At 37.9% G+C, this 11023-nt stretch overlaps 1 protein-coding gene across 1 annotated transcript; it reads left to right on the top strand.

Annotated features, from left to right (window-relative positions):
- The first annotated feature begins 1419 nt into the window (after positions 1–1419).
- LOC122000245 (non-specific lipid-transfer protein 1-like) lies at positions 1420–2166 on the top strand. The gene is made up of 2 exons (XM_042554717.1): positions 1420–1826; positions 1964–2166. The coding sequence occupies exons 1-2, from the start codon at positions 1483–1485 to the stop codon at positions 1971–1973; spliced, it is 354 nt and encodes a 117-aa protein (XP_042410651.1). The 5' UTR covers positions 1420–1482; the 3' UTR covers positions 1974–2166.
- Positions 2167–11023: the final 8857 nt, after the last annotated feature.

Here is an 11023-nt window from a genome sequence, read left to right on the forward strand (position 1 = left end):
ACCCAAGTTACAAGAATGTTGAGATCCAACATCACCTTGTGACTACTAATTGTGACTCTTCACAATATGTGACAAGTGTCCTTCTATCTTTGATATCTAGATTGATCAATATGAGGCATAGACCATGTCATCCTCTAATCAATCTAAATCTTGAATCCCAAGTAGACTCACTCAATCAAATGAGCTCAACATCTCATATTGACTCATTTGGGCATGGTCATGTACTTAGTGGTCTCACTCTATCCAGAATAATGATGTCACTCTCGTCATATAAGAGGGATAGATCTCATCTACATTACTCACATTCCTCCGCATAATTTGTTACATACCCAGTAATCGCCTTTATAGTCCACCCAGTTACGTGTGACGTTTAACGAAGCCAAAATATGTAACTCCTTATGTAGGGAACCATGGTGACTTCAGGTCCAAGGACTAATAATCATACTAATAGTCACATAAGAAAGTATATGACACTCATATAACGATCCATGATACTTTCTCATGGCGGGTCATTCAGTATACATTCTCCAATGCATACTCATGTGTCAACTTGATATCTCTATATCCATGACTTGTGAGATCAAGTCATCGAGTTGACCAACATACTAGTCTCGTCGCATTAACATTGTCCCTGAATGTTAATACTTGACTAGGAATGATTAAAAGTAGTGTTTCCTATATCATCTTACTATCGATTCAACCAATCGATTGATATAGGTAAGAACCTTATACTCAAGGACGCTATTATACTTAGTTATTTGGCACTAATACAAGTAAGCATAATAACCATAAACAAATACCTTTATATACATAAGAATATGATTCAACGAGTTCAAACAACCATCATCATGATTAATTTTAGGGATCTAACTAACATAGCCAATACTAGTTTTAGATAGCAGCACTTAAAGTTCTCACATTAAAATCCAATAAGACATGTTGTATTAATTTTTTAATTTATAAAGATGTCTGTAAAGGGATATATCGATTAATATGGTTTGATGTGTATAATTGAGTCAACTAAAACTTCATTCGAGGTGAATCATACTAACCTAAAGACTAAAGTGGATTGAACTTTGATTCAAAATAAACCCATTAGGCTAAGAAAAATTATACTCTCTCTTAAATGAACCTTATATATATTTGGTGGAGCTAGGGGCTTTATTCTCTTATTCATTTGATGTCTTCATATGTAAGTCATTTAAAAACACATTAGATCCATTAATTATATTTTATATTAATAATAATAATATTAAACTTATTCATAAAACTATTCCCAGGAATATAAAGGAAATAATTAGTTTGGATACATTATTATTATCGATCGAATTTACTCTCAACTACCAACTACTCCATATATCATTAATGCAATTAAGACATTCTATTTCAATTTATCACTATAAAACACCCTCCCTGCTCCCATTCCCCAACACACCACACCACACCACAAACTCGGACGACTCCCTCTCCCGTTCTTAATTGATGGCTCGATCCCTTGCCTTGGTGGTGGTACTCGTGTTCATCGCCCTCCTGGCAGGGTTCCAAGCCGACGCCGCAGTCACCTGTGGCCAAGTGGCCTCTGACCTGCGGCCGTGCATTCCCTACGTGACCGGTCAGGTGTCGGCGCTGCCTCCAGCCTGCTGTAACGGGGTGAAGGGCCTGAATAGCGCCGCGCAAACCACCGCCGACCGCCGTGCGGCGTGCAATTGCATCCGCTCACAGGCATCTGGAATCTCCGGCCTCCAGCCCAACCGCCTTTCCGGGCTCCCCGGCAGCTGCGGCGTCCACCTCCCATTCCCCATTAGTGCCTCCACTGATTGCTCCAGGTCATTAAGATAACTATATATATTTTCTAAACCTATAATACTAATCATCATCATTATATATATTATATTATCAAGTGATCATGTTATTCTTTTACTAATCGTCATCATATGTTATGTTTGTGAATTTGATCGTGCAGTGTGAGCTGATGGACGGGACCGTGTGGACCAGATACTAGCCGAGTTATAGAGAGATGTATCGAATAAAATGGGAGGTCGAGATTTACACTTGTGATACTCCCATCGCCTCTATAGCTTCGATCGATGCCGAGGCTTGTTATCGTTCTATATATCATCGTGTTATTACGTCTATTGAGATATTCTAATATATATTTCTCGCTCATATCGTGTGAAATTCCCGTATACTTTTAGTAAATAGATATCCTCTTTCATACATCTAATGTGATACGGACATACTCGATCGTGATTATATTCATTTGATTTTAACATTTTCTTCTTTTTTAATTAAAATATATACTCTTAATTTTCGAACTCTAATCCTTATGATTATTATTATTATTATTATTATTATTATTATTATTATTATTATTATTATCTTTAGAAAATATTAGTAGAATATGGGCAAAATAAAATATCGGGAATCAATTGATGATTAAACTTAATTTATTGCTTGTTAATAACTCTTTTTCATTGCTTTTATATTTTAAAAAAAAAATTAATTTTTTTACATAAGCCTGAGTAGTTGTTAATTAATGTTTCAAATTAAATAGACAGCACATGATATTCATGGAAAGAATTGAAATATTTCCTTTTTAAGTTAAATAAATTAAGCATAAAATTCTCGAATAGAATATCGAGCCTGGATTTGAAGCGAGTTTGCAACTCCGATTATAGCAATTGGATGAGAAAGACTATCACAATTAGTACATATGGGTCTGACTTACTCCATATCCAAATTATGATATTCATTGAAACCTCCAAATTATTGAGATAGAGATTATTGTTGAACTGAGAGAATTATCCTGATCTTATACTAAAACACTAACCGACATGAGCATATGATATCAAATACATATATATATATATAAAAACATTAAAACACTTAATAATATTTTTTTTCAAATTTTTTTGTATAAAAATAAGAAGTAATCCTAAACTTATCAAATACCACTTCAAATCCCAGCAATGACGCCAAAATTTGATATGAGCTCTCAAGTGTTGTACTATGGGAGCTTATCAAATTATAATTAAAGTTACCGAACCCCTCTACGCTAAAGTAGTATAGAAATGATTCGGGTCGTCTCACAAGGAATATAATGATAGGATGATATCTTCAGGATTGATTATTGCTTTAAATTTTTAACATAAAAATGGAGAGGTTGGTTTGAGTTCTAAACTATGATATGAAATAACAAAACAAGTATGAAACTAAACCTAATGAACAAAAGATCAATGCAAGTATGAAAATCTAGTCTAACTTAAACTATAATTGCAAGGAAATTAAAGTAACATAAAGTAAGTATTGAATGAAATCTAGAGCATTAAACAAATCTAATCTAATCTAATTACATCCAAACGAAGAACAGAACTTATAGAAATTGAAAGAGACAAGACAAGCAATAATTAACCAAAATAAAGTGCGCAAATTTAAACCAAACTATTGGAAGAAGCATTTTGTCGAACACCGCATGAATCAAAATAACACGAGTACGTGCTTTAAAACATGGGAGAACAACTTAAGTACAGAAACATTAAACAATCAACCACGCAAATCAACATATCGACCATTGAAGAAGAAGCTTGTTGTCCAGATCTGTGTGAAGAAGTAGGAACTGTCGATGAAGAAGTTTCCCCTCATCTAACCTGAAGAGGGATGCTCGAAGATGGTAGATGGTGGCTAGATCTGAACAAGGATGAACTGAGGCCAATGGTGGCTGATCAGAGAAGCTCAGAGGTGGCCAGAGGTGCGGATGAAACTAATCCTCCTCCTCTAATCACGAAGAGGAAGCTTGCGGTGGTATCGGGTGTCGAAGGGAAGATGCATCTGTATGAGTCGATGGCGTCGGCGAATGGCATGAGATCGGGACCAAGAAGGGATGGCGGCATAGATTGAGATGGAGAGGAAGATGGCCGGGCAGCGGCGGTGGAGTGGAGGTGGACCGTCGACCCCTTTGGTGGAGTGGATGACGAAGCCAGAAGAAGTGGCGTGCGACATTTTTTTTAGCTAGAAACCCAGTGAAGAGATGTCCACTGTGCTTCTTGAGTTTTATCTCCCAGATCCGATATGACAGCCCTGATCAATTCAGATCTGATGGAGCGGCTGAGATCAAATATGATTGAACGATTGAGATCAATTAGAACCTGTTGATTGGTTAGGATGTTTGGATCAAGATGAGCGACTCAGATCATCCCAGATCTACACAGATTAACCAGAATCAACCAAATCTTGATGAACGACTAGAATTAATCAGATCTAAATCTTTTATTTAATTTCCTTTAGATTTGATCCAATGGCTCAAATTTCTTCAGATTGGACTTCTCCTTGACTCAAGCGTTGAGATTCAATTTGGTTCAACTTGAGCTCAATCCCTAGAAAATAAAAGTACATGATTATAAATAGAAATTCATAAAAATATGAAGAATTATAACAAAACTCATAATATGAATCAAACTCAATAAACATGATAAGAATCCATAATTAATCATATGAAAGAAATAAAATATGAAAATTAAGGGCGGGAATAATGCATCAAAATGCTAGTTATCCGTATTCTCCATGCCTAATAGTAGCCCAGCCTGATAGTCTACTTCCTTTTTCAACTTGACCATCTTCATGCTCGTGTTGGAAGTAGAGAGTTCCAATTCCTCCACCCATTCCTTCATAATTTTGTTATCTCTCTCTAAGTCCACCACTAGATAGCTTAAATTTAACCCGATGGCATAAAAATGAAAAGAATGGTATTGAGAATGTTATTAGAAAGATATTACCCATTTAAAGAAGTAATATCACAAACCTACCATGGTTGTAGTCTGAGCATACTCATCATCACGTTCAAAAATAGAGAGGTCCCTCAGTCATCTCCTCACGCTTGCCCAAGCCTCAGCCAATGATCCTTGTAACTTCAATACCCCATAAGAAGGGAAAGTAGAAATCATCCCTATTGGGATAGCAAACCACAAGTGAAATGAAATTGGCAGTCTCGGTTGAGAGGAGAATTCGGCCAGGAAGAAGAGACGCCCGGGGTAAGGTCTATTGGTAGTGTTGAGCGGGTGGAAGATGATGCCACTGTGTTTCTCCCTGCCGGCAAGAGAATTCTCACGGAGGATTAGGGCCGGTCGGTCAGGTCGATCGAGTAGACATATAAGGCACAGAAGAACAACTGGTTGGCCTTGAGTAGAATAAAGAACAACTGGTTGGCCTTGAGTTTGAACTAGTGTCTGTTCTGAGTTAGCTTTATTCGGTCGACCGATCCTCCTGTTCAATCGATCGATTAGGTCGAACCTGCAAAATAGAGTTAAACAGTATATTCTTGCAAAACAAAGATTAGCATATATATATATATATATATATATATATATAATGCATGAGTAGTATTAGATAGTAGAACAGTCTTGATCTCAACTTGGAAATATTTCTGATTTCTTCAGTTGGATCAGCGACCTTAGGTTGTTCCCTTCAGGAACACGACCTCACTATCGCTCCTCCAGTTATTTACCTTAACCTACTTGTCAAACTTTGATCCTCCAGGTTTGTTGGATTTTCCACTTAGCCTTGATCGGTTCACCAAGACTTTCTCTCGATCTTCGATCCTCTAAACCTCATGATCTCACTGCCAAGTATCGGGTCCTCTCGACCCACTTGGTCTTTCCACCTGGGTTCCACGATCTACTAAGACCTCTCCTGCCTAGCCTCCAACTAGGTCTTTTCCGGTTGAGTAAACAGCCTGAACATTTAGTCAACTTATTAGATCACAACAAGACTTAACTTAAACCTTTGACAACATCAAAACTTAGGTTTAATTCTTGTGCAATATAAGATGCACATTTAAGGATGAAGGCTCAAAGGTAAGGATGAGTCAAAAGTCCAAAGAACAAGATGTAATAACTGTAATAGAACTAATTATGCTAATACAGTAATCTATAATTGCACCAATAAATGACGAGCATGCAATAAACGTTAATAACAGTAAGGGTTAAGAAATTGTGTATCTCCGGTCGAAGCGTCGGACGTGCCAACTGTCTTTAGAGAATTGATTGTCGCCCACGGTGCAGAGGCTCTCCGGCAAAATCCTCCCAAGATCCGACAACCGCTCGCGTCACTCGTAGGTGCACTCCAAAACGAGCGCCGCACCCGGACTCAACCTCAGATCGTGAACCAAGCCTCAGAAAGAAAGAAGAAGAAGAAGTAGAAAGCAAGGGAGAAGGAACGCTATGCTTTCTGGAGTGAATTGAGAAGGAAGTGAGGAAGTGTATTTATACACTTGAAGCAGTGCAGAGGAGGGACGCACACTTTGCTTCTGCTACCTCTTCTCCAGCGCGGATGCGTTGTTTCGCATCCTCACGCGACGCGGACAGAACCGAAGCGCTGCTTCTCTTCCTCACGCGGACCAAAACCGAAGTCCAGAACCGGAAACCAAACTGGTTTGGTTCAGACTGAACCAAACCAGCAAAAACAGACCGGGCCGCCCGTGAGCGCAAGGCCCATGGGCTGGGGATTTGCACCCCCCCCTGCGCGCGTTAATCGCGCACGTGACGCCCGATTTATGGATTTCCTGCTCGAACCCCCCAAATCCACTCGATTTGGGCTTGGCCCGCGCATGCGTGTAGGTCCTCTTATCATTGCTAAGCAAGGATGGAAGGGCTTCCTATATAAGCCCTTCCAAGCTTCTCCACTTAGCAATGTGGGACTAAAAATACTCCAAAAAATACTTTGAATTTTTAAAACAAAATTCAACAATCCCCCACAAATTCAAATCATTTTAGTCAAAAACAAAGATATGTTTTGAGGCTTGGTTGCAATGAGCTTTCATTGAAAATACCTTCCGGTTTGAATTTTCACCTAAGTACACCAATCTTATTCACATAGGTTTGAAGAGAACAGAGTCTTGATCTTAAACTTTTTATATGTGAAGATCAATTGGTAACAACTCTGGCGACGGTTGAATCCTTCTGGATTGGTGCATTACGACCATGCCACCGAATCTTGATCTACCAACCCAATGAATGGTTAGTTGATACAGGTGCTAATGTACATTGTTGTGCTAATCGCTCTGCCTTCCTTCCGTGACCATGGGAATTGAAGGCACTTCAGACTGAACCAAACCAGCAAAAACAGACCGGGCCGCCCGTGAGCGCAAGGCCCACGGGCTGGGGATTTGCACCCCCCCTGCGCGTGTTAATCGCGCACGTGACGCCCGATTTATGGATTTCCGGCTCGAACCCCCCAAATCCACTCGATTTGGGCTTGGCCCGTGCATGCGTGTAGGTCCTCTTATCATTGCTAAGCAAGGATGGAAGGGCTTCCTATATAAGCCCTTCCAAGCTTCTCCACTTAGCAATGTGGGACTAAAAATACTCCAAAAAATGCTTTGAATTTTTAAAACAAAATTCAACACAAGAAGCTCATTTGGCATGAGGTAATGGGGACATGCAGATGGAAGATTCTTAGGTGAACTTGGTCAAACTGAACACTGCCATCATTCGATTGAGTATGAAACTCATTCGACTGATATTGGTATCAGTTGAATGGAAATGAATATCAAGCAATTGGTATGTTGGAAAACTTTTTTTCAAGTTTGATTCTAAATATTAATTGACTGATTTTGATATCAGTTGAATTGATTTTGGATATCAATCCACTGATTTTGATATTAGTCTAATTGATTCTATTTTAGAACCAAACAAAAGAAAATCTATATGACTGTTTGAAGATATGAGCTGACTAATATCATCTTGAAAGCGAATAAAAGCCAATCGATTTGATTGATTAGGGTTATTGATTGTTGTTGTTTCTGAAGCGAATAAAAGAGAATCCATTAGATTGATCACTCAATCAGGGTCATCAATCCACTATTGTTGTTTCTGAAGTAACAAAAGAGAATCAATTCAACTGGTGACTCGATTTGGTTAATCAGTCGACTAATTCAAAAATTAATTCTAGTGATATTTAAAAATTGACAAAATTAGATAGGATTTAAGAAGGTTCAAAAGTTGTTATTTGGTCGACGACCAAATCAGTCAACTTGTAGACAAAATTAGTTGAACTGATATCAATATAAAAAGATAAAATTACTTGTTGTGGGGTAATTGTTCATGCTCAAAGCTCCAAGTGTTCATGCTCAAGTGCTCTATAAGTTCTCTGGTACTCTATAACTCAACTTGGAGCAATCTTTTGAAGAAGGGGAAGTAAAACTCTCAAAATCATTATATCATGTGGAGCCTCCAACTTGGAGAAATCTTTTATTACTATCAACACTACAAACATCACAAAATTGACCATCTCCAACTATATCATGTGGAGCCTCCAAATCCGAAGTCTACTAAAAGGATATGATCTCTATAGTTTTCTTGATGATTCTCATCCTAGTCTTGCAACAACTATAACTGTTATAGGTAACATGACTGCAAATCCTGCCTACTAAATATAGATGTGCGAGGATCATCTTCTTTTCAGTGCACTACTTGGTGCAATCTCTCTATCCATCCAACCGCTTGTTGCCCACACTACTACCTCTTGAGAGGCTTGGACCACTTTAGTTAATACCTATGCAAAACCATCCCATGACAACATCAAACAAATCTAGGACCAATTGAAAAATTATGTTAAGGGCTCGAAGACGATCTCTAAGTATATGAAATTAATAAAAAAAAATAGGTCGACAAAAATACACTTCTTGAAAAACCTATTGGTGATGAATATCTCTTTGATAAGATCCTTCATGGCCTTGGGGAGGAATACAATGAAATTATCAATGGAATTAATGCTCGTGAAATACCTATCTCCATTGAAGAAATTAATGGCAATCCTTTCCGGCCATCGATGTAGTTAATGCTCGTGGAATCACCTTTCCCGGCCATTGCTAATCCTATCAATCAATGCAACAATCAATCTTGGCAGCCATCTCCTCCCTGTTCGTGCCCTTCCACAATGGTTGTTCACTGTCAAAGACAACAATCCAATGCTCACCCAATGATCGACCTCCACCTCGCCCATATCTTGGGTATTCCTAAGGATGTGGTGCTCAAGGACACACTGCCAAATGGTGCTCTCTTTTTTGACTTGTCGTTTTCAACCCTCATTGGCTTCAACAACAACACAATCATAGACTCCACATCCTACTTCACCATGGCAACCATGTGCTAACTTTGCATCTCCTAAGATAATTGACACCCCCATATGGTTGCTTGATAGTGGAACATCGCACCATGTCACCACAAACTTAAATAATTTGTTGCTTTATACTTCTTATGCAGGGTTTGATGATGTTATGATTGGTGCTAGCTTGAGTCCTCAAATCACCCATTCATGTTCGCATGTTTAATTTATAAAAAATTCTTTGTGTACTTAACATCTAAAAGAATCTCATTTTAATATATCAATTTTGTAATAATAATCAGGTTTCTATTGAATTCTTACCTACATTTTTTTCATGTGAAGGGGCCTAAGCACCTTGGAAACCCTTTTGATGGGTATACTAAAGATGGCACCTATGAGTGACCAACCTTCTATACAAAATGTCTTCTTCACTTATTGTCTTTTCCAGAATGAAGATCGTGTCATCTGAATAACACTCTAGATAAAGACACCCATGATCACCTATTCTTCAACATATTATGCCAACCTTCTTTTTTTTTACCTTATTCTTTGTCACAAAACTCTCATTACAATGCTTGCCTAAGCAATAAAAGTTTAAAAAAAACTTTCTTTTTCTACATATACACTTATTTCATCTCATCTTTTATAGGTTATTAGGGGAGTCAAAAATGAATCCAACTCGATAACTCAACCCGAGTCGGCCCAAAAAATATCAGGTTCTGGTTGGGGATTTTTGAGTTTTGGTTGGGATATTTTTCAGGCTGTGTTAGGATCGGATTGGATTCATATTGACACGGATTGACCTGAATTTAGGGTTTAATGGATTTTTTTGAGTTAAATAAAATTTTGTTTTTAAAATTAAGATATTTTTGTGTATGTTATTATAAGATTAGTATAACAATGATAAAATATTGTGATAAAAGTGAAAACTTATTAGAAAATAGTAAAAAATATATTTTTAATCAAGTTATTAGAGTTGGTCGGATTATCTGGTTTCATATTTGGATTTAGGATTTTTTTGATTATTTTCGGGTTCAGTTTGAGATTTTTTTTATAAAACTTTTTTTTTTAATCCAAGCTGAATTTACATCCCTACAAGTTATATTTTTTGATGTTTCGACCTCTCCTATTTTCTCTATTGCTAATTTTAAGTATTATATTATTTTGTTGATCATTTCACACGCTACACATGGTATTATCTTTTAAAGAAGAAATCTCATGCTTTGAGGCACTAGTAGAAAATTACTTTAAATTGTTCATTTCATTCTTTACTCTGGAAATGGGAGAGAATATTAAGCATTAGATCACTTTTTATCTCTTAATTGATTTCTCATCTTACCTCTCTCCCACATACACCTAAACATAATGGTCGCTTTGAACATCGACATCGACTTGTCATTGAAACGGGCATTTCTCTCTTCACTCATGCGTCACATACTAGAATTATTCCTTTGCCACTATTGTGTATCCCATTAATCGCATGCCCACACCTACACTCTCTCTTTCCTCTTCTTGTGAGTCTCTTTTCCACTTTCCACCAAACTACACAAAGCTTTGTAGCTTTAGTTGTGTTAGGGTTCAATCAAAGTCCCACATTAGAAAGATTTGGTAAAAATCATGGGGTTAAAAAGATGCATAATATCTCCATTGGCATGAGGCCTTTTGGGGAGAGCCCAAGAGAAAAGTCATGAGGGCCTAGGCCCAAAATGGACAATATCATGTCATTGTTGAGATATGTGGATATCCTTTTCGGCACAACAAATAGTATCAGAGCCATGGTCCAGACCAGATACCATGTGGGGTGGCCATGAATGAAGTTGAGGGTTGGCCTGGAGTAGGTCAGGGTGATTGGATGTTCGCGAGGAGTCTTGAAGTAGGTCAGGGTGATCGGATGTTCGCGGGGAGCCCAGAGTAGGTTAAGGTG

This window comes from Zingiber officinale, chromosome 7A (genome assembly GCF_018446385.1).
Source record: "Zingiber officinale cultivar Zhangliang chromosome 7A, Zo_v1.1, whole genome shotgun sequence".
NCBI classification, from domain to species: domain Eukaryota; kingdom Viridiplantae; phylum Streptophyta; class Magnoliopsida; order Zingiberales; family Zingiberaceae; genus Zingiber; species Zingiber officinale.

Excerpts from the sequence above, each read along its gene's own strand:
- LOC122000245 (XM_042554717.1), top strand. The coding sequence starts at position 1,483 with ATGGCTCGATCCCTTGCCTTGGTGGTGGTACTCGTGTTCATCGCCCTC.